We start from the raw sequence: 24,583 nt of genomic DNA, 5'->3' as shown, positions 1-24,583 counted from the left end.
AGCCCAGTGGCCTCCATTTGACCAAAGTGCCTGGAACTTGCAGAAAAGCGAGAGGGGCACACCTCCAGCAAGCCGCGGGGCAACCGCCTTACGGCTTACAAAATTAAATCAATCAATCCAAAAGAATATGTTACAGCTCGTGTCTCAAACTCTGCAGCCTGCGCGTCTTCAGGGCTGCTCCCAGCTACTTTCTGAGGGACCCTTTGCAACCTCAGTTCCTAAAGCCCTGTCAGGGAGCCCCAGCGGCCGCCCCGCGCATGCGTCACAGCCTCGCCCCTCCCCTCCCCGCACTGTGGCAACGGCTCCTGCGCATTCAGCGGGGGCGTGCGCAGTGTGCGCAGTGTGCGTAGCGCGCTGCGTGCGCGGCGTTCCTAGGGCGCGGCCGGTGCCCCGCCTGGAGCTGTTTGTTTGTGCCGCTGCGGCGGCGCGGCGCGGCACGGGAGCGGAGCGGAGCGGAGCGGAGCCCGGCCGGGCTCGGCGCTGCTGCGGTCGCCATGTTGAGGCGCAGCAAGGCCGAGGTGGAGCGCTGTGTCGCCTCCGTGCAGGCCTCTGCGGCTTCTCGGAGAGAGGTGAGCGAGGCCTCGCCGCTTCCCTTGGCCGGCGGGGGGGGAGGCGGAGGGGGTCCCGGTGGGGTCCCGGTGGGGTCCCGGGTGGGGTGGGGGGCTAGGGGGGTGGCCGGCGTCGTGAGGGGAGGGTTGGGGCTGCAACACAGAACAAGTGTGTTCAAGCTATCTCAGACTGATGACATCAGAAATAAATTACTGTATTGATGCATTTTGTATATAAACTGAGAGTAGGTGGGATTTCTTAGGTGGGAAGAAAACATTTTACCTATCTTGAAACAGTTGTGAGTGATATGTACTAGACCAGGACTAAGTACCATCTTTTTTGTTTACTCTGTCAGATTTTAGGGGTTCTTTTTGCAACATTGTTACATTGGGGGAAAAAAACAGGCTGTACTTTAAATGTAGCAGACTCTCTTCTTCTACTTCTTCTACACTCTTCAGTAAGAAGTGGTTGTGAAATGTCACAAGTATTAAGGCTTGTTGCTTGCTTCACCAGTAACCTCAATTTCACGTTTGTAGCCTTGGCCAGTTACAGGAAAAGCATTGTTTTCCAAATCCCACATCTTTCAAAAACAAAACTTTGGTTATGAGGAGCGGACTGGAGCTGATAACTAGTTATCAAATTCAGTCTCTCAAAAAGTATCCCCATAATTTCTGAAGGCATAGGAGATCGGTATCTGCTCACGTATACCTTCCCTTCGTTCCTAAAAGTCTTCCAAATATTCAGTAGGAGGTATAATGACTTAAAACAGGTAAAATAAACTGAATTCCTTACATGCTACAAGAATGCTTTTGCATAATGCTACATCCCTCAAGGCAGGGCACAATCGTTTCCAAATTCAGAAATGGATAGCAATATACAAATGGCTTGTCATCAGAGTGAAAAACTCTCCAGTCTTGACTGGGTATTAAGTGAATCTGAAGTATGACTCTCCTTGTTCTTTTCTTTAAACTTTCTGCACAAAAGCAGGAAAGTTCTGATCAGTGGTACCATGACTTTTTCTGGGTGGTCAGTTTTGTGCCTGCAGGGACTAAGTGAGAATAGAGATAATCGTGGTTGCCAGTTGTAAGGGCCGAGTGAAGCAGGAAGCAGAAAGTGGGAATGACCCGCTTAGAGTAGTTGCCATGTGGAACAAAGATAAAATGCTGTGTTCAGGATAAACGAGGAACATTCCAGTAATGCTTTGTTACCACGAGCAAATCTGCTGAAGGTGGAAAGCCTTATATCCAAGTAACTATAGTACTTGTGATAACTAAGAATGAGGTTTTACCTGTGTTTTTTGAACAAAACCTCTTATTTTGGAAAGAATGTAACTGTGCTATTGGTCGATGTTCTTGAACATCACGATGTTCGTGATGATCTTGTTCTTTGGGACTTGAAAGTAAACGCTGTGCTTTTTTTTTAAGGGAGGTGATGTAACTAACCATGATGGAACAGGTGGACGGTCAATTTATGGAGATGCATTTGAAGAAGAGAGCTTTGAAGTGAAGCACACGGGTCCTGGATTGCTGTCGATGGCAAATAGGGGTCGGGCTACGAATAACTCTCAGTTCTTCACAACACTCAAAACAGTAGAAGCCTTGGACTTTAAACACGTGGTGTTTGGTTTTGTGACAGATGGAACGGATGTTGTGAAAAAGCTCGAATCCTTTGGTTCTCCCAACGGGTTAGTAAGTGGAAGAGTTGTCATTACAGACTGTGGGCAAATAGAGAATTCTGGCTTTTGAGTATACAGATGTTCTAGCAGTATAAATCAGTATTTAGATGTTATTGATTAATTATTTCCACTTCCTTAAAAAGGACAATTCTGATGTATAAATGTAAAATTGCAGCTTATGGTTGTTTTTTATGTGTTCTAATTGATTTTTTTTGCATGTTAAATAAGTTCAGACACTGGCATATTTGGGGTGTATTTGTGTTATGACATATTTGTATGGAATGTCAAATTTTACAAATTAAATCTTAGTCTTGTCAAAATAACTATTGTCTTCACTTTGGCTTGCTGAAGAGCAATTTGCATCGCGTTGTGTACTTATTTTGAACATGCTAATTGATGTTGATGGTCAGTAGACTGAAGGCCTTTGAAATGTCATTCTTCCTCTGATGAGCAGTGAGGAAGCTGAGGCAGCTGGGCAGGTGCTGGTCAGGTGGATGCTGTTTTGTGCTGTCTGCAGGCTCTTGGGCACTTGAGGACTTTGAAAGGTAAAGAGCAGTTCTTATGTGCAGTCTGCCACAGGATTTAGTTCATACTTGCTCGGGAGATTACCTTCCAGACCCACGTTGTTTTTGTACATGGTATGTTAAAGTGGCTGGTAACTTTTCGTGACAACCATCTCCTGGAGTGTTATCTGGGAAGCTGTGGTGCAGAGGGGGAACGTGCATGGGTAAGTTCTTTTTAACTTCTCTCTTACAGCTCGGCGCCAGGACTATCAGTATTTTTTTCAGAACAGCCGACTTGCTGTTCATATATGCAGTTAGAGATGACTATAGACATCACATGTTTCTGTCACGCGCTATATCTTCATATCATGCTTTACTTCTGAGGCTAGCGAGAGCAACCCTTCCCTCAGCCTCTCCAGGGAACGCTGCTTACACAAGCATTACCCTGCACGCCCCTAGCGCACAGATTCGACCCGTGCCTGCGTTACACGGAGCTGTAACCCAACAGCGAGCCTCTCCCCTGCTCGTCCCCGTCCCCGTTTCAGCTCCACAGCACGGGACGAGGCCCCGCCGTTGTTCCCGTTAACCCCCTCCGCCCGCCCCGGTCCCTCAGCGCAGCGGCCGCCTCGATTTCACGTTGGTAGCCTTGGCCAGTTACTGGAAAAGCATTGTTTTCCAAATCCCACATCTTTCAGAAACAAAACTTTGGGTATGAGGAGCGGACTGGAGCTGATAACTAGTTATCAAATTCAGTCTCTCAAAAAGTATCAGAAGGGTCTTCCTATGCAATTACTTTGAAAGTGTTGTACATCTAAAATGTGCTTGTTGTGTGTTTTCCGTTCAGAAATCGTTGAAAGGATTCCAGTTCGCTAAGCTGTATTTTGAAGTAAAGGAGTATGAACTTGCTAAAAGGTAATACGCGTTGCTGTATTCTGCTATTCTGTTCTCTAAAGTACTTTAGAAAAGCTAAGTGAATATGAAGTAGACTGGAGAAATCAAGATCACTATCATGCTGCTTTACAGTAGCAGTAGATGTGGGTATCAAGTGCTGTTTAAATCTTTATAAAACAGCAACTTAGATAATAATTATTAACTAATAATTAGTTAGGCTTTTATTCCATTGTATTATGAAGTAATTACAGTTACAGTTTCTTTCTCTTTTTTTTTTTTTTTTTAGTAAATACCAATACTTGGTGGCAAATAAGTAGCGTCTGTACATGTAAAAATAATGTTGTTCTGTACTTTAAGGTCCAGACCAGGTATCTGGAACCAACCATGACTGCATTTCCTGTATCACATGTTAAATTCCTGCCCTGCTTCCGTGGACACTGGGGGGGGGCGGGGGAGGACAGAGGGACTCGTATTATTGAGGAATATTGATCCTTTTTTTCCTGCTCCATAGGTATATATCTACATACCTCAGTGTGCAAAAGAGAGATGCGAGAGCACACAGATTTCTTGGACAAATTTATGAAGCTGAGGACAACATAGAAGAAGCTTTTGGATGTTACAGGGTAAGTACTCCACCGACCTCCGATGTCCTGCTTTAATCCATTGTAAAGGGACTTTTAAAATCATTCTGTTCTGGACTTTTCTTAAATGCATAGAAGAAAACATGTTTGTGGAAAAAGTGTAATATGTATGCTTTCTGTTGCCAAAGGTGTATATGACGTACTGCAGAGGGGATTCTTCATTTGATGTGTTTTGCTTCATCAGTATTTTTTTTTAAGATGATTCTTTTGTGACCTAGACTGGGTCTTTGTGCTAGCTGCTACTAAATTCTTTCCATATCTTACATTGCCCTTTGGATTAGGGAATTTGACAGCAGTGACAGATTCTTAGCAAGGGCTCAGGTGACAGCAGTAATCTAGTTGCTACTGGAAGACTAGACCTAGGGTGTTTTCTAGTTGTTCGTATTTATTGCTTTTTTGGGGGGTTTTGTTTGGGGGGGTGTGAGATGGGGCAGGGCGAACATAATTGACATTTATTTGTATGATTGCCCAATGAAAAATTCACCATCAGAATGCCTTTGTTCAGGTTTTGGGGAGGGAGAGGATGTGCTCAAAAGTTTTGCTGCCAATACATCCCAGCTTGTCGTAGGGTGTGACTTAATTATATATTTCTTCAAAAATGTCTATATGGAGTTAGACTAAAGGTACGTAAGAGTCCAGCTGCCTGCGTATAGCTGGTGGTGGGGGCAGAGTAGCTGGCTTCTGCGTTTTTTCCCTTGGAAATTCTTTCTTTTCTGAATTTTTGCTCTTTTGAGTTGCAGCAGATGTATCTGGGTGCTGTAGACTAGTGATGCATTTAGCAACTGAGGTCTTTCTTAACTCATTCAAAAAGTATTTACTAATAGATCTGTCTAATTTGAATACCTGTGTCTTTTCAATGACTGTTATAATTTTCTTTCCCATTCTGTGTGGATTGCAAGATCAGGTTACCTTTTTTTTCCTGCCTTTTTTTCCAGTGTGCGTGCATGGGGAAAACTAGCGTTCTGTGGAGTTGAACCCAATGCAGAAAGATCTAGTACTGAAGATAGCGGAGTTACTGTGCAATAATGCCGTCACTGATGAAAGAGCAAAATACTGGGTTGAAAAATCTGCTAAGTTGTTTCCTGGAAGCCCTGCTGTTTACAAGTTGAAGGTAAATGCCAATTTCCAACCTCTGTTCTGTGACGTTCAGAAGCTTCTAGCGTCTGACTGGAGGAGCACTTTTCCCGTGTCATCTTCTGTAAAACTTCCTGGCTAAATTATTTTAGAATCTTGAGTATTAAATCTAGTGGAATTAATATTCTTTAGATGTAATTCTTCTAGAATTTATTCTATTTTTCTAGATTTCCTATTCTTCTATTTAAAGAAATGTTAATTTCTCTGCCATTTGACACTTCGGTCTAGCTTTCAAGAAAACTGCAACTGCAGGCTTTCGTACACTTGTCAAGGTTTCAGGGTTGACAGTCTTCAAAAATGCAGGAAAATCATGTTAGTAGTCACATCCAAGAAGTTAAGACTAGGTAGGCAGTTCTCTATTTATTGTGTGACTGGCAGGAAGGTATCAGGCCTGAGAACTCAGACTTCCTTGCCCTCTATGCTGCTTGTTTGTTTTCTAAATTTGGATTAAATAGAGCAGAAAGTAAGGAATGCTCTAACTCTCGATTGCTGCGTAAAAGCCTTCAGTCGCACAGTCTGACTTTTGCACAGGTATTAGTTTTGTGTAACACAGCAGCAATGACACTTAGTCTTAAGATGTTTGTTTTAGACAGGCTATTCTGTGGCAGGGTATGCTGCCTTTGAACCAAATGGTTTCACAAGCTGAACATGCCATCCATAAGAGACAAATTCTGATTTTTTTTCCCTATTTGAAATGTTTGAGTGTTTCATTAAGCTTCGTAATAACTGGAAGCTTTTCAGCTTTAATAGTTTAAGTAATGTAGTTTGTGTGGTGGAGGCAAGAGTTGTCTGTTAATGTAGTTGTTGAAAAGGCCCACATGCAAGATGAAATATTAATGCGTTGCCTTCATGTTCAATAGGAGCAGTTGCTGGATTGTAAAGCACCATCGCTAGCGGAACTTCATAAATATGGTGTTGGTAAGAGGCGTTACTCTCTGAAACTCAGCATAAACATGACTGTCTGTACCAGAGGTTCTTCTAGAAATACTTCGTATTGCAGTAAGAGACAGATAGCAACACTGAACAGCTAGTATGGCCCTAATCACTCCAAAAGAGGAGTGAATATGTAAGGAGTTTCAATTTATGCTGTAACATGTTGCTGAGAAGCAGTATTGTTATGCTTGGTTCTTAAGAATCTGTCACATACTTCCCTACTTCTATCCTTTCTGTGTTCTCTAGTCTGTTCTGATCCATTTTCATTTGCTGCTGCCTGTTTAGCTCTTTGTGTTTGGACATCGGTAAGCGTCAATGGGAAGGCAGGTCTGTCTTCCTATGTGACCTATGAATATAGGCTCCGAATATGTTTCTAACCACCTAAGAATGAATTCAGCTCTGTAATAATGGCAGTGTCGGACTAATACTGGTTTGGAACAATGGGCAGTAATGTTTGTGTTATCGTCATTTGTGCCAAAGATGTACACTTGGGTCTTCAAGACAGAACAAGGGAGGACCAGGAATGACAAAAAGGAATTTGCATTGGGGCTATATGGGTGCTCACGCTCATTGCTAATGTAGTCGGTTAGGTAGGACTAAATATTCGAGCAAGAGGCGTATCTATTAGTATTTTTAGAGTCGAGTGTGAGGCAGCCTTTATCAGAAATGAAAGTGCTCAGGTTCCCTAAATGGTGGACTGGGTTCTCTTTATTCTAAACTAGATTCTTAACAGAGAAACTGTGACTATTGTACATCAATTCTCATTGTATACAAATAAATTCCTCTTAATTTACTCGGTAGCAATTTGTTAAATTGCAGTTCTGAAGTGTTTCACTCAACGGGAAATAGGAGAGGTCCGGGTCTATTCAGCAGTTAATCACTTTCCTGAAGCCATAACAAAAAGGAAACTTTGGCTACCTCATGTTTCAGTCCGTGCATAGATTGATTCAAACAAGTCATGGAACAAAACTTTGAGCATTTCTCCGTAATTCTTTAGGAGATTACTTTTTCATTTCAATATGTCTTGCTTTATGCTGGTCGCTGTAAACGCTTAAAATACACTTTCGCTGGTTTGGATAAGCAGTCTTTATTTATTTAAGACTATATTTTTAATGTAAAGTGTGTTCTTTTTCTCCACAGATAACACCTTACCATCCCATTTGGGTAAAAGTCAGAGTAATAGCGAACTGCAAGTCGCCCGTCAGAATCTCCAGGTAGGAACTGTAATGGCCTCAGACATTTTGTAATGATCAGTAATGTTACAAAGATTCTCACTTTTGACAGAGAATTCAGAAATTACTAACTATATCACTGTCATCATCCACCTCTTCCCCTAAATTAGTTCACTGACTTGGTAATGACATGGGTAGTGGTTAGATCAGATATTTGCTCTGCTGAAGGGAGTTTGAACACAGTGCTATTATTCCAAGAGTTGTGTCTTGTGATGCGGCGTTGGCATGGAGAGAAACACCTGCAAGCACTGCTTTTCCTGACAGCACCTGAAACTATGCTCTTCACTCTGGGCATTCAAGAGCACTTGCCCTCTTGACTTGATCTTCTGTGAAGACCATCCCTTCTGCCTTTACTTTTCTGCTGCTGGTGACTCCCAATAGTTTATCCACCAGCAGGCTTGGGCCACTAACTAAAGAGCTCCCAAACCTGCATTGGTTTTATTCTGTAACAGCTTCTGTGCTTCTGCTAGATTTCCTGCTGGGACTGTCTTTTGCACCATCCAAGATGAAAAGAATTGTGCGTATCTTTTTTCTCACCGCTTTCCTAGAGGTGCTTTCCACTAACTGAAGAAACAATACAGCAATCTAGTGTTTAGGGCACTGGACTCTTTTGTCTTACAGATAATAGCATTATCCAAAACTTCTGGAAACAAAATCCTACTTTTAATTGTCTATGCTGTTACTTGAACAGCCATGCAGAGTTGAATTCTGCATTTTGGAAGGCCAAGCAGTCCTGCCGCAAATCCAATTGAATGTAGATGGCCATTAGGATACTTCTAATTAGTCAGCTATTGTGTAACACTATAATTAAAAACAAAACCTAAGCATATCTGCAGAGGAAAGAATTCTAGTTCACTATAAATCGGTAATTTCATGTGTTTCGAAGGCGTTTCAACATTTTTTTTCCTTGGTATAGAGGGAGCGTTCAGCACAGGAGAAATATGCACTGGAACTTGAGAGACGAGAACGTGCTCTAGTTGAGCGAGAAGAATTGCTTCACAGATGTGAAGCAGCTTTCGCTGCAATAAAAGATGCTGATGAAGATGTTTAGGCAGTACTTGGAACTATGAAAAAAGTACAATAACTTACTTAGTGATTCTTATTGCTCCCCATACATTTTAACTTGCTTGTAGTTTTCTTAAGCCATCATATGTTTGCTGGATATAATGCTTATTTCTTTAAAGTGTTTGAAACCCCCAAATGAAAGATTTAGCATCAAAAGTGCCAAACTGTTGTTAGTGAGTTTGGTGTGGTTTCCAGTTCAGAATGGTGCAATGAATTGTGGGATGTGTAGGTACAGATTACTGTTGAAATTTGGGAAAACTAGATTAAAATGAAGCAGTTAACCACTGGGTTAGAGAGGTCAGTAAGACTGGTGCTTCCAGTATTTGCAGGTCTTCGGAACAGACTAGACAAACATTTGGCAGGAATGAAGTGATGCACTTTATTATGATACAGATGGTACCCGATTTGATAATGGAATTGGATGGTTTAGACATCCTGGCACCACCTACAACAGCCCTGTGGTCTGTGAAATTATTGCCAAATCCCTGAAGAACTGTGAAATTATTGTCAAAACCCCAAATATGCAAGCCTTATAAAGCATTGTGTAATGTGGTTTGGAGAAATTGAGAATATTAATTCTTTTTTTTTTCCTCTCAAAACCTTTCACTTATAATTCTGCTGTCCCTGACTGTTTTGAAAGTTTATGGTCAATTTCAAGCCACCTTGCTCCTGTTCCATCCCAAGCTGGGCAAGCTTTTCCTAGGCTTGGTTAACTCTAAAGGTTTGGCCTTTTCAATGGAAGTAATTGAGCACTCCGTTTGGAGCCTATCTGTAGCATTTTCTTTGTTGATGAGATCATTTCTATATTTACCGCTTAAGTCCTTTTTGCAGCATGATAACAGTCTGAGAGTGAGGCTTAAGAAAATGTAGTGGATGGTTGAATTCCTAGTGCAGAAGACAACACTTCTGAACAAAAAGCTATTTTCACATAGAAGATTCTCACGGTTTCTGAGAAATGGAATGTTATTTTCTGAAAACATTTGTTTTATACTCGGCTTCAAAGCCTCAGTGTTGGTTTTTTTTTTCCAGAATCTGCTGGAAAATATTTAATTATATTTCAAATTTCCAGTGAAGGGGAAAAAAGACATATTCCTTGGTTTCTTTTTCAAGGCACGCAGGTTTTTGACTGTTACAAGTAATTGTCACTTCAATTTTCCTTTGCGGTTTCTTTTGTCTGTTTTTGCTTATATTTTAATGGTATGTACTGGTATTAAATTATATTGTGGACTAATAATAATAACAAATATTAAAAGATTACTATCTTGAGTTTCACAATTATTTTTTTCCAATTCGATGAAATGTAGCACGTATTGGATACATTGCTGGACATTGCAGGACAGGTGTTTAAGTACAGGTGAACTAAAGCGTCTTAACTATCAGCAGTGAATAGTTAGAATATTTGAAAGATTCAAAAAAGGGAGAATTGGGCATATTTGTGGTTAAAATGGATGCTAAAAGAAAAAAGAGCTAAGTGTAAACAAAAGCTTTGACATTTGTTTTCATTCACAATTCTTTCCCACACCTGACTTAACTGAGGAATGTACAAGAGGATCAATGAGAAGATCTAGGTATTTTCTGGAAAAAAAAAAAAAAAGATCCATAGGCTGTACACCATGGCTCCCATTTTCTTTATATTTCTTCTTAATATGTGGTGTGGATGTTGCTTTCTTCACTACTGGTGGTATGTGCAGATTGGACCATGAAGAATTACAAATTTGATCTTTGAAAGTTTGTCCTATTTTTTAACACTGAAATGGAACTTAGTTGAGAATTATTTCTAAAAAGACTCTCTTGTTAATCACGTTTTAAAATTTGATATTTCTTTAGCAGCATGAGACAAAAATGAGCCAACTGAGAGAAACCTTGAGAAAAATGACTGATGAAAATAACAAACTGAGGTCATCGCTTAACTCTCTGAGGGAAAATATCGAATTGCTAAAAACCCAGGCAAGATTAATTATTTCCTGTTACTAGCTTTACGAGTTACAGTCAAGTAGTCAAGCAGTACAGTCAAGTTTATAAGTAGCTTTGCAAGTTACAGTCAACAATTTTAAATGTTTGAACAAGTTGTTTGCAAAATTGCTGATTTTGTTTCTTTAAGACAAGAATTGTGTGAATGGTTGTAAATACTTTCTGCTTCGTTTTCTAGTACATGAAATTTAGTCTCTCAGAGCTTTTGCAGTATTAAAGACTTTAGAGTTAGTTATTTTTGAAAGTGTTAATTAAAGGAGTATTTTCTCTGTTCTTAAAGGCACGCTGAGACAGTGGTTCACAAGAATACAAAGTTAAAGTTTTCTTCTCACTTGACTTAAATCTGACCTAAGTGCTGACAAGCAAATTGCTGCCTAAACTCTTTTGACCGTTGCTCCTTCAGTGAATTGCAGTTCTGATGGACTTGAGTATGATTAAAATCATCTGCTTCCTAGTCTCAGTAAAATCTTTCTTTCTCTTTCTCTTTTGTGCAAACTGAAGTATTCATAGAGGACTTACATGATGATCAGGATGCTTGTTGTATCCATAGAGTATGCTACTTATATTTAAATGGTGGTTATAGTTTGCCCCATATTCTTTTCTCACAGTCGCAAGTGATATATGAGCAGTATCAGTAGTTAGAATTCTGAGTGAAGAGAAGAACAGTTGTCTGAAGGTAGATACAAGAAAACTTGTGAAGGTTTTAGAGAGATGTTCGTGTAGTTTGTCTTCAGGAACGTCTGGATACCTTTCACAGAGCTTTTCTGTACAGTTGTAGCAGAGGGACAGAATGACAATTTCACGAAATCTTTATTCTTCCAACAATGCTAGTTACACAGTTAAAATTTAGCCTAAGTAGATTGTATGAAATAAAGCAAAGGAGTGTATTAAATGTATTAAAATGAGGATCATGCACAGATCATTAAATATTTTCTTTCTCCTATGATCCATTTAGTTAGAATTATAAAATAGAGTGATTTTGTATGTGAAAATCTCTTCCCAAGGCTTTCATAAACATTTGTTTAAGCACAAAATAAAGCATGTGCGTATTACTAATGTACTCGTATATTTTAGTCTATTGGTATTGTGGTTTAGAAAATCATAGACTTGAAAACTGAAATAACTGATGTTGTGGATGTGTTACAGTTACTACGGATTTCAAAAGTTTACGACCCCTTAACTATTCTTATGGACTGGATCTCAGACCAACACCTTAGCAAAATAGAAATACAAGAAGAGAGAGAGGGCAGTGAGAAACCTCAGTGTGCTAAAGAAAACTACACTCTAGAAAATTGTATGAAGGTAAAGGCATTTGAATTTGTTTAGGTTGAAATGTTAAGATTCTTTGTATTATTTCTGAGTGTAACAGGTCTGCCTGTTTTACACACGCTTTGAATACATGAATTAAAAGAAAACAGCAGTTAATCCATCAGTATTAATTCCAACAGTGAGATGTAATAGATAATTTTTCATACAGATATTTATACAGATCATTTTTAAGGAAATGTGTAGTGTGCAGTCTGACCTTGAGATTCCACCTGTCTTTCTATTTTAAGTCACTTTTCTCAGCTGATAATTTATCTCGTGTTTTATCTGTAATACAGTATGTAATTCCTTTTTCCTAAGGAGATACACACGTCTAATTTAAAGTATTTTAGTGCTGATACTAGGTATTAAAAGTTCAAGTTATGTCTTATAAAAGATGATACCGTGCTATACTTGTAACGCTTTTTTGGGATACCGAGGCTTGGAAATCAGTGAAGCGTTCAGGAAATCTGCTTTTTCTGTTTGTTTGTTTGTTTAATTATTATTCTATCTAAAATTTGTAGCCCTTGGTATTAGACTTCAGAGCTTGAGCTCACACAATGTCTTTCCACTTTTTGTGTAAACCTGTGTAAAATGTAAATTCAGTATATAATTCTGTTACCTGTACCAGATCTGCCCAGTGAGTATTTGTACATGTAGTCTGTTAAACTCCAGGAATACGTTGATTTTAGTTTGGTTTAGTTTTGCTTAGTTTGCTTTTTACTTGTGGTTAGCTTGTACTGTAAGTTCGTATACTGCACGTAACTTTGCCATTCTGTATTTTTACAGCTTTTGCCTATGGTCACTGGACAGCTCCAGTGGATGCCATTTGTGGATCCTAAACTACATATGTCTGTGATTCAATTTATCTACTGGTCTCTAAGGCAGATAGACACTGGTAGTCAGGTAAATTCCCAAGAGATATTTTGCATTATAAATGAGTATGAAAAGTAGATATTTTCAGGGAGTATATATAAAAGAAACTTTGCTGTCTTTGCAAAGCATAAATGCCTACCACAGATACATAGCAAATGAAAAACTAATTCTCACCAAATTAACTTTCTCACATTCGTTGTAATATTTTGCACCGTGTCTGTAAACATATTTTTGCACACATATGTGATCTTTGTTGCAGTAGTGTGTAGCATCTCAGAAATGGTATTTTCCATATGTGCTTACAAAACTTGTGAACTAGGAAAAGAAATATATTTTTGTTCGCTTTATGCATGAGATTTGTTGAAATTGATGGCAACGTGTGGCAAAGTAGCAAAGGTATTTTGATTTCTTTGTTCTCTACTCAGTGTCTAACTGAATAGAACTAAGCTGGTGGTTCCAGTGCTAATGAGAACATATTTTAAATGAGCATGTTATTAAGTTTGATTCTGAAGTAATATTTCTGCACCGGTTTTTGAAAAGTCCAATACATCTTACCTGTACAGTATTCTTAAGGGTCATGTTTAGACCTTAGTTCTGTAAATGCTTTTGTAGGACCTAGCTTCAGGCATCTTCACAAAAGAGGGTAGTGTAGTAGGCAGCACTGATTAAAGCTGAGTCTGAACTGACTTTATTCTGGAACCAGAGGCAAATTAAATAATGTCAGCATATCAGGGGCCCTGACTACCTTGTTTCTTTGTGAAGTGTGTGTTGACTAGGCCCTGTGCTAATGTTGTTCAACTGCTTGTGGAATGCAAAGTAGTATCCCATGTACAGACTATATTGCAATACACGGTCACGACATCTGCTATTTAATATTTAATCCTTAGGGGAACATACGTACTTAGCAGACAGGATTTTCATGTATTTTAATGTTTACGCTAAATGTGCACGTTGTTTGAAACAGGATGCAAGCATGACAGCAACAATGGAGAGACTTGCAGAAGTTATTCTCAAAGGCGCAGTACAAAAGGGAAGCATGCAAAAATGGACTAAAAAGTCTACACGGAGTAAACCAAAAGCTGCACATTTCTTTAAAAGCTCCTCTATGCCTTTGAGGTTTCTGTCAACTTTAGTTGTGCTTAGAACAGCAAAACGAAGTAAGTTCTGGTTTTTATTATGTCTTTTTTAAATTATCTTTTTCTTTTTCTTTTTTTTTTTTTTTTAAATCTTATTTTCAGGTATGTGCCCAGACAAAAAAACAAATGTACAAAATGCAGCAGTTCAATGATACTGTAGCATCTGTAATGCTTTAGTAGTAAAGGATGTTTTATTTGAATTTTACCACCTGATGAAGCATAATATAGGGAAGCAAGTATGAACCTTGCTATTATTCATGTCATAATTTGTGTGGTCATTTTAATATGCTTTATTTATGTCAGTGAGATCAACGTATTTTGTGACAAAGGGGAAAAGAGATGTTGGTAATTCTCTCAAGCAATCACCGTAGCAGTGATTTGTTTGTCAAGATCTGCACTGCATATAATGGTACAGCTAATTGCTCCTCAGTAAACTGAAATCAGTAGCAAATTCAGAACAGTTCTAGAATTTCATTGCTTTGTCAAAGTTTAATGTAAAGCTCATACTCTATCTAGCTCTTACCTCTCTGCTGTCTCCCCTTTTCTCCTACCAAGTCTGTCACTGCAAGTGGCTACCCATAAACATTATCAGCATTGAAGAATGCTACCATATGCTGATGCAGTATAGTAATGTATTTTGTTAACAGGCAAAAGCAAACGAGGTCGTACTTGTCTGGAGATATCGCAGTTCTTAGTGACTTTTGCTTCAGATCATGAGAGTTACTCCACTTGTGCAATTTCCAGGATGCCGTAGTATCTCTTCTCAGCAGCAGTTTCTTTAAAAACAAACAGGGCCTGAAAAGACAAAAAACGTTTTCTTTGAAGTGATGACAAAAATACTGACCTGTGCAGTATTTATACTGGTAGTACTTAGAATAAGTAGGATTTAAACATTCTGGAAGACCACCCTGTCACCATTAATAAACAAATACAGTATTTCAGCTGTTGGAGGGAAGAATCAGTGTATTTTCAATTTCAGTATCATATAGTTTCAGTCAGAATATTTTGGTGAAGCATGATTACCCTGAAATTGAAACTCACATTTCTAGAAATGTTTGATGAAAATGATGCAAATGAATTACAATACAAAAAAAGTACTTATTGCAGAGATTAACTATAAGCAGATGAAAGCTGTTGATCAGAATGAATCAGTTTAGCTTCTCATGGTCGGTTTTTACTGCGAGCCTATAGAACATGGAAAAAAATTACCTGTTAAATTTATGTTGAAACTTACCGTGTATGAATTTTCATCACTGACCACATGTCTAATGATCTAGCGATGACAAAGCAGCACATTCAGTTTAAACATATATATCCTGTTCCCTTCAAGATGCTAATATCCAGCAGATGGCACTGTAATTAAACTTTTGCTATGTGATAAATTTTTCCCTTACTCTTAATTTTCTGTGCTCCAGATGATCAATGCTATTCCAAGATATTGAGGAAGATTTGACATCATGAAATTAAGAAAACTGAATTGATTCACTTAATCTAAATTCTCTGAATAATTTAGTGTTCTCCAAAATGGATGCATATATAACGTGGATGCATATATAACGTGGATGCATATATAACTTAAACTACAGCTTTTTATGGAAAGGAATGTGAATAGTTGCTGTCATGACAGTAATTGCAGTTATTCAGATGAATGAGCCTTTTACTCCTTTATTAGAGGCTTCCCAGATGTTGAAACCAATATAGTCCCAAACTATGCAGCTTGTGATTTCTTTTCTCTCTTAAGGAAGAGATTAGAAAGGTGTTATATTTGCAAATATATTTTGCTCAATTTGTGAGTTGTAACTTGTCTTTTTTTCCACTCACAACAATTTTTGTAAGGAATAAAAATAGGCAGAAGATGCATTTAAACAAATAAGTAAATTAATATTTTCAGCCATTTAATTTTTTTTTTTTAATTAGTACATATCTGCAACAGTAACTCTTAGGATAAATATTCATGTATTTGTGATCATCTAATGGAACTGTGATTACATAATTTTTATTCCCTGTTTTCTGTTATCTTTCAGTGAATTACCTGACTCAGGCATTTCGTTCCCTTTGCGTGGACTTGAAGACAGATGAAGGAAAGATCTTATTTTTGCAATACCGATGTGTGCCTATCATACTAAGCCACTTAACTATATCCAAAAAATGTCTCCTTTTTATTGCACTTAATGCATTAGTTGAGATGGCCATGAACAACGATAAAAGTGAGTAATTGAAAAAACTACATACAAAGTTATGATGAAAGTAGGTGAGGTAAGCATAAATACCAAATCAAAAATAACGTGCTGCTTCTCTATAAATAACCTGATCTAGCATTAGCATTCATTTGTGTCATTTAAATTCATTAGAGATATAAAGTATGTTTCTGAATTGTCCGTCTCTTCTCACTGTCAGCATCCAAGCTTTACATCTTGTCCTGGTTGCTTTCTTAGTGGTGTGATTTTTTTTGATGTTTAGTTTAGCTTTTCTGTTTATTCCACTGGTTTACCTTGCTGATGTTTTGCCAATGAGTAATTTTCTTTTGAAGTAAGGCTGTGCCAGGGCAGCCATTTCATGAAATCCTGTTAGCAGGTGGAGATAAAATACATAAATAAATAAATAAATAAACTTTTATCTTTTTTTACCCCCCTAATGTGAACAGCTCACCCCTAGCCATTTTTCACTTTAAAGTAATTGGAAATGGCACATCTGTAAGGGATGGTTATGTTTCAATGAGTTGTACTGTGGTGTGGTCCTATAAAAGGGTTAATAGTCTCCTTCACAGTGGTTTTCCAGGTGACACAGGCAAAGAATCAGTTGATAACAATCTGGATGAACACACAAGTAGTGAGCCATTCCAGTGTCATGTGGAACAATCCTTGTTAATTTTCTTAAAATAAAAAGTATTCATTGTTTTTTGGAACAGAAAAGGGAAGGAGAAGGGACTGCTGCTATTTGTGAAATGTATATTGTTGGCTTGGGGTATTTTGTTACCATGTACTATAGGGGCAAAAACAGAAAGCGTGTTTGACTTGGGATGGAACAACGTTGAGTTAGAAGGCATTTTGTAGTGAGATAAGTGGCAGAAAGATTTACCTGATGTTGTTTTCATCCTTTTTAAGACCGTGTGGTTAGTTTATCTATTTATTTTTTTTACACTAAAGTATTTCTAATCATCATAATTTTGATCGGTATAGTAACTGGGAAAGAAAAACCTAAGCAGGGTTGATGGTATCTGACATTACTTTGAAGAAAAATTCCACTAACAGTACATGTTCTGTTATCTAGTAGTAGTCATTTCGATCTGCTGGATGCCTAGATTTGGAAGAATAATGGAGATAAATTGTGACAAGTTCACATTTTGCCATGTTGCTTGTAACCTTGTTGCATGTCAAATGTAACCGTTCAGGTATTGGTACCATCTGTTTCCTATCTATACGTAGTATCTTAATGACAAATTAGAATTAATAGTCTTATTGCTGTTCATCTTTACTGGCACGCAGCTTTTCATGTACCCCATCCCTGTTTGGTTCAGGTGTTTCACATCCAGAATCCTGTCAGTCTGTCTTGTTATAAAGGTAGTTCCTGGCCTCCAAGGTGTAGGTTTTTGTTCTGGTCTTTTCTGATCTTTGTAAACTTCTGTTCAGTCCAACTTACTTCTGTGACATAAGGAATCCTGTTCTATTTTTAACCTTTTTTATTGCTTTTTTTTGTGTGTGTATGTTTGTGATGATCATTTAAGAATGATGGTGGCCTCCCGTACATCCTGTGTCATAGCTGCGTGAAGGTCTTGCACATCTAGGAAGCTGAAGAACAATTGATACCATCCTGAGGTCAACATGTACTGGGTGATGGGCTGGACCTGTCCTTGGGCTCTCTTAACTCGGGGTCACCCACGAAGGCATCCACACTCGAGGGGCCTTGCACTGACTGTTACCTCGCCTGCCCTCCGTTGTGCTATAACCACTGGCTCTTAGCAGGCCCAGCTGTTGACGACGAGAATCAGTTAAACTCAGCAAATGGTTCCAATCTTGCCAGTGACTGTGTAAGAGACAGCAGCTCATCAGCAAGCTGTTCAGTGTAGTTACTGGTTCTTTTTCTGTGGTCCTTATGTAACTTTTCCACGAGCTAACTCTCCATCACTCTGTTGGGTTGGTCCGCTCTCCTGGCAGATCCACATGCAATTAGAAACGAGGCAAAACCGTAATGGTTAATTTGTTAAAACATGAACTTCAAGCTGGTGTTCCTGACAGTCTTCATTTTCTGAGGTGACAGAGCTTTAGCTATAAAACAGAAATTTCTGAATGACAATAGCTGGTGAGACTTGATGCTGTGAGTGACTGATCACTTTGAGGGTAAATTTCAGATGAGTTCTGTCAACAGTGATAAATTGCTCATTGTTCATTACAGTCTACCAATGAAGTTAAGTTAATGTAACTACCAAATGCTGCAATTTTTTATGGCTCCTATGGGAGGCTTTTGCAGATTATTTAAAATTGTGTCAAATCCTGACCGGATAGATTCCAAGTTAGTTTTTCTACAGTAGTTAATAAAAACAAAATCTGTGCAGAGATGATGCAGAAAAATATGTAAAAATACACAGTTTTTATTCTTCTAGTTCATCAGATAGACAGGCATTTAAATTATATGCTTATTTTGTACATTTGTGATGATTTAAAATCTATTCTGCAAAAGCTTATTTGAAATGAATATATAAAATGAATAGATAAACAATGTAGGAAAAATCTCTTTAAATGCATGTCTTTATCAGTTTGCTTTCATGTGATTGAACTTTGTGAAACTTGAGGTATTATTTCCACTTTGGCTCTTCTGCTTTATGGTAAAATTCCCTCAGCGTATTTTTTATATTGTTTTATAAACCTCACAGTTAAAACATTTTACAGTGTATCTGTATGTATATGTGTGTGTATATATATTAATAAAGTTTTCTTAAGATACCTTAAGACTGGTATTTTTAATAATAAAATAATACAGTATTATTGAGACCAGTAAGAACAAGCCAGCAAAGAAATGGCCAAGTAAGCAGAATATGGTATTTGTTTACACCTACAAAAAGGAATTTAAGGCATTTTTAGATATTTAAGGATATTTATAGGAATAAATTGTAGGACCTCCTTCTTCTACAGTAAAAGTAGAATAATATTACAATAACTATTAATTTAATGGCATATTCGAAGTAACTATATCCTGGGGCATACCAAGTGTGTTTATACGCTAAGGGCAGAGTGCAGTGAATAGTGACTTGTTTTGTTGGATTCCTAACAAATGTGTTCAGTTCTGTGACCTATTAAATCGGTACTTATGTTCTTTATGGTGTTGCTCTAAATCAGTCTGTACTATTAGAATCAAGAGTGAAATAACACAAGGGAACAGATTTCACTTTATTCTGAATTGACTAAGTTTTGGGGAGCAGGATAAATAGAAAAGATTATACTATATGGCCATGTTTAAAAATTATCCAGCATTTTACAGGAATTGTTTTGATATTCAGGTGTTCTTATCCAACTCTGACCTCTCAATTACGATTCTGCCTGTCTTGAAACGGTACGGTGACAGTTTTGATAATGAAAAGCTGTCTAGTCATCAGTGTCTACATGTACTATTTCCGTACGTCATTTTGCAGCAGCTTAAAATATTTCCTTGTCAGTTTTTTTAGCATAGCTTAGTGTTCTCCTCATGTCATCATAAGAAAAGGAGCATTGAATAAACATGTTGAAGATGAGATTTTTTTATCTGAGTTTAAAATTGCTCAGTGTCCTGTTTTCCTTTGTTCTCAAGGGAATAGGCCTTGTTTTAATACCACAAGTGCTGGTAATATCAGAATTCGTAGGAACTTGGGTGAGTTTTGTTCGCGGTTTTACCTGATTTTTGCATCACATGCCTAGAATATACCCAGTTAGTACATTGTTCTCATGGTTGCACAGCATGAGGCGCATATAAAACCCTCAAAAGCTATAAATCAATGATTTAGTTTTCCATGAGCCAAGTGCTGTGATTAAACTTTTTAACTATTTTCTTTTACAGTTTACTTAAAGATTTTCCTGGAAGACTGCAGTAATGAACGCTTTTTCCATACTTTGGCTGCATTGCTTCAGAATCGCGAGCTAGACATTTCGATTTTGGAAAGGATTTGTTTTATATTACAGAAACTCTCCGAAATAAAGTAATCCTTTACTACCGTTTTTCTGTTAATTGCCATTAGATCACTGAACTTGGGGACCTTTCTCTTTTTTTAAAAGCGCATCTCTGTTTTGACGTTCATTTGCTCCAATACAAATAATGCTGGACTTTCATTGTTAGCAATTATGTTTAAAATGTTTGTCACAGATATGTAAGATGAATCTCTCAATTTGCCTATATATCTGTGTAGTTCAGAATATGAACTAAAAAATAACTAGCCTAAAGAACATATATTCCTCATTTATTTAGATGACGAGAATGCTTAGAAGAAAACCCTTCTTTTCTTCCCCCGACCTTCGGTTTTACTGAGTTACTTGGTAAAAATGTCCTCTGAAAATTGTTTTGTATGTGACTTAAATTTCAGTTTTGTCAATTTTCATCTCTATCAAAACAAACAAACAAAACAAACAAAAAAACAACACACGGTTTAAAGTCTTGAGCCATTTAAGACTTTGGGGGAATGTTAACCTTTACAGAATAGGTTTCTGTTGCTTACTGGTTACTAATTTATTATAACAAAGAGCTTCAGCATGTCAGTGGTAGAATGCTGCTGAGTTCCGTTGATGTGCATTATTTAATGGGATTGTTTCATTTATAAAAGCAGGTATTTACACTAAACTGTTGCTTACATTAGAGTTAGTTATTTACAAAACTGAGGGTTTTGTTTGATTTTTCTTAGGAACAAAATTGAACTCTGGGGGGAAAAAAAAAAAAAAAAAAAAAACTTCCTGTAAAATACTCTAATTTAAATCATATTTTTCATCGGAAATAAACTAAAGGTGTACTCAGAAATACCACAGATGCAGTGTGTCCCAGTCTCCCCCTCATTCTAGTCAATTTATCACGTCTTCAGAAAACACTCCTTAAATTTATGAACCTGTTTGCTTTTGTTATTCCTGACTTCTAGTTCTAACAGTTACAGGTTTTTTTTCTGTCTTCTTCGAGATTGATTTAACACTGCTATAGATGTTATGTAGATGACTGTAAATAGCTGGGAAAGAATGTTTTAATTGCTCGTGAGTCGTCAACCTGTTTGGGAGTTTCAGAACAACTGATAATAACTGGTGACTGCTGGTGACTGTTATGAGATCCTTGGTATCTGGCCAGGGGGGGCCAAGAGATTAAGAGGAAGGAAAAAGAAGCTGAAGGACGGTTGGGAGACAAGACCTGCGGAGAGTGTACAGAGAGTGTTCCATAAACTTGGAATAGTGCCGAGTAAGTACAAAGGGTGAGAGGAAGACTACGAGCCTTCAGCATGAAAGACCCCTAGAGACCCCCAGAGGAGACTGATGCGCATGCTCCAGTAGGAGGAACTGGACCCCGGAAGCTAATTATAATAATCTATTTTTTTAGAAGTAGTAATGAATATGTATTAGTCTAGGTGCATAAAAATCAGCTGCTTGATGGAACTGGTGTGCGTCCTGGTGGAGCGGAGACTCCCGGTGCAGCCAGCGCTGTTTGCTTACCTCTATTCCTTTATATTCTTTTAATAAATCCTATTTTTTTATTTAATCCTAATTTGAATCCTGAGCCATTTATAACAGGCATACTCGGGTTATTATGTAAAGCAACGTTCTGTATACATGTATTTAGAACGTTTGATGTTTGTGTGTGCGTGTTGGTGGAGCGTAGACTCCCTGCACACCCAGCGCTGTTTACTTGCCTTTTATATACCTTTTAGAAATATTTGTTTCATAAATATTACAAAATTCAGACCTCATTTATAACAGGAAACAAATGGAGATACATAGGTTTTTATATCTACCTGGATCTCCAAAATCTCTATTAGGTTGAGATCTGTTAGAACAATTAGAAGCAGAAATTATCTTCGAAAAAAGGAAAATGGAATTAAGGATAGGAGAAGAACAACTAATAAATGTGTTAAGCCTGGCACTAATACAAACCGACCCTAAAAGTGAAATACCCTTAGAGATCATAAATCAAGTATATCCAGGAGTTTGGGCCACTGAAGTCTCTGGAAGAGCTAAAAATGTGACCCCAATAATTATTAAATTAAAGCCAGGAGAGAAACCCATTAAGGTTAAGCAATATCCTTTGAGGATAGAAGATAGGAAAGGAATTAAAGAGATAATTGATAGATTTATACAGTATGGATTATTGATTGAATGTGAATCAGAATACAATACACCCATATTGCCAATTAAAAAGGCAGATGGAAAAAGATATAGGCTAGTTCAGGATCTGAGGGCCATAAATAAGATCACTGAGGATATACATCCAGTAGTGGCAAACCCTTATACTTTGCTGACTAAATTAAGGAATAGTCAAGTCTGATTTACCGTACTGGATTTAAAAGATGCCTTCTTCTGCCTACCTTTAGCCACTGAAAGCCAAAACCTATTTGCCTTTGAATGGGAAAACCCTGACTCAGGCAGAAAGACACAGTTAACGTGGACAGTGCTACCACAAGGATTCAAGAATAGCCCCACTATTTTTGGAAACCAATTAGCAAAGGAACTTGAAACTTGGATACCTCCGGACACTGAAGGGGCTTTGTTACAATACGTAGATGATCTCTTAATAGCTACCGAGACTAAAGAGAGTTGTATTCAATGGACTATAAGTCTCCTTAATTTTCTGGGTTTAAATGGATAACGAGTCTCTCAACAGAAAGTCCAGCTGGTTCAACAACACGTGACCTACTTGGGATTTGGAATTTCGGGAGGTCAGCGAGAACTAGGAACTGAACGTAAGGAAGTCATTTGCTGGACTCCAGAACCCCAAACGGTAAAGGAGCTACGAACCTTTCTAGGAATGACAGGTTGGTGTCGCCTTTGGATTTATAATTATGGACGATTGGTAAAGCCTCTATATGAATTGATAAAGAGTAATCAGTCAAAGTTAGTCTGGACTGGAGAAGCACGAAACGCCTTGAAACAACTTAAACGAGAATTGCTGCAAGCTCCAGCTTTGGGATTACCGGATCTCTCGAAACCCTTCTGGTTGTTTTCTCATGAGAGACAAGGGATAGCTTTGGGAGTACTAGCACAAAGATTGGGTCCCTATAAACGAGCAGTAGCTTACTTCTCTAAACAATTAGATGAAGTAAGTAAAGGATGGCCCGGATGCCTTCGAGCTGTTGCAGCTGTTGTTATCAATATACAAGAAGCTCGGAAGTTTACAATGGGACAGAAAATGATAGTGTTAGTCTCCCATACGGTCTCAACAGTTTTGGAACAAAAAGGAAACCATTGGCTTTCACCACAGAGATTTTAAAATATCAAGCAATATTAGTAGAACAAGATGATGTGGAAATTGTGGGCACTAACGTCGTAAATCCAGCTTCTTTCCTTAGCGGAACTCTGGATGAACCTATAACTCATGATTGTATAGAAACAATAGAGACTGTGTATTCTAGTCGACCCGATCTTAAGGAAGAACCTTTAGAAGATGCTGATGAATCTTGGTATACTGATGGGAGCAGCTTTGTAAAACAAGGACAACGTAAGGCAGGATATGCTGTTACAACTGCTCAACAGGTAATCGAATCCAAACCATTACTCCCTGGGACGTCCACCCAGAAAGCACAGGTAATTGCACTTACGTGAGCACTGGAACTGGCAGCAGGAAGGAAAATAAATATTTGGACAGATTTTAAATATGCATTCGGCATGATACATGCTCATGGAGCGATTTGGAAAGAACGTGGATTGCTGACTGCTCAGGGAAAACAAAAAGAAAACATGCTGAAGAAATTTTAAAATTGTTACAGGCTGTAAAACAATCAGAAAAGGTAGCTATCATGCATTGTCAAGGACTCCAAAAGGGAAACGCTGATTTTGAAATTGGAAATCGATTGGCAGATCAGGAGGCTAAACAGGCAGCTGAAATAACTGAGGTGAAGGTATTGTCTTTAATACCAGACGGTAAAATCCAAACTATATACATGAACCAAAAAGCCAAATTATACAAAAGAAGACTTAAAATTAATTGAAGATTTGAAAGGTAAAATGAAACCAGATAGATGAGTATATTTCATAGAATATCCTGAGTTGGAAGGGACCCTTAAGGATCATCAAGTCCAACTCTTGACACCGCACAGGTCTACCCAAGTTCAGACCATGTGACTAAGTGCACAGTCCAATCTCTTCTTAAATTCAGTCAGGCTCGGTGCAGTGACCACTTCCCTGGGGAGCCCGTTCCAGTGTGCAACCACTCTCTCTGTGAAGAACCCCTTCCTGATGTCCAGCCTAAACTTCCCCTGCCTCAGCTTAACTCCATTCCCGCGGGTCCTGTCGCTGGTGTTAATGGAGAAAAGGTCTCCTGCCTCTCGACACCCCCTTACGAGGAAGTTGTAGACTGCGATGAGGTCTCCCCTTAGCCTCCTCTTCTCCAGGCTGAACAGGCCCAGTGCCCTCAGCCGTTCCTCGTACGTCTTCCCCTCCAGGCCTTTCACCATCTTCGTAGCCCTCCTCTGGACACTCTCCAACAGTTTCATGTCCTTTTTATACTGTGGTGCCCAGAACTG

The 24,583-nt window shown here is 38.4% G+C and overlaps 1 protein-coding gene and 2 long non-coding RNA genes across 3 annotated transcripts in view; all 3 read left to right on the top strand.

Annotated features, from left to right (window-relative positions):
* The window catches only part of LOC139999004 (uncharacterized), a 365,625-nt gene extending 358,262 nt beyond the window's left edge, over positions 1–7,363 (top strand). Inside the window, exon 4 of the long non-coding RNA XR_011803954.1 lies at positions 5,195–7,363. This is a non-coding gene — a long non-coding RNA (uncharacterized lncRNA). The remainder of the gene's footprint in view (positions 1–5,194) is intronic.
* Positions 300–2,547, top strand: LOC113841829 (peptidyl-prolyl cis-trans isomerase-like). The gene is made up of 2 exons (XM_038172393.2): positions 300–569; positions 1,974–2,547. The coding sequence occupies exons 1-2, from the start codon at positions 495–497 to the stop codon at positions 2,292–2,294; spliced, it is 396 nt and encodes a 131-aa protein (XP_038028321.1). The 5' UTR covers positions 300–494; the 3' UTR covers positions 2,295–2,547.
* Positions 7,364–10,682: 3,319 nt separating the features above from the next.
* Positions 10,683–20,092, top strand: LOC139999003 (uncharacterized). The gene is made up of 2 exons (XR_011803953.1): positions 10,683–13,932; positions 15,936–20,092. It is a non-coding gene; the product is annotated as an uncharacterized lncRNA (long non-coding RNA).
* The last annotated feature ends 4,491 nt before the right edge of the window (positions 20,093–24,583 follow it).

Source organism: Anas platyrhynchos, chromosome 18 (assembly GCF_047663525.1).
Source record: "Anas platyrhynchos isolate ZD024472 breed Pekin duck chromosome 18, IASCAAS_PekinDuck_T2T, whole genome shotgun sequence".
NCBI classification, from domain to species: domain Eukaryota; kingdom Metazoa; phylum Chordata; class Aves; order Anseriformes; family Anatidae; genus Anas; species Anas platyrhynchos.
This window is presented reverse-complemented; position numbering and strand designations above follow the sequence as displayed.

Coding starts and splice junctions, on each gene's coding strand:
- LOC113841829 (XM_038172393.2), top strand. CDS start 495: ATGTTGAGGCGCAGCAAGGCCGAGGTGGAGCGCTGTGTCGCCTCCGTG. Junction 570..1,973: donor CTGCGGCTTCTCGGAGAGAG/GTGAGCGAGGCC, acceptor TTTTTTTTTAAG/GGAGGTGATGTAACTAACCA.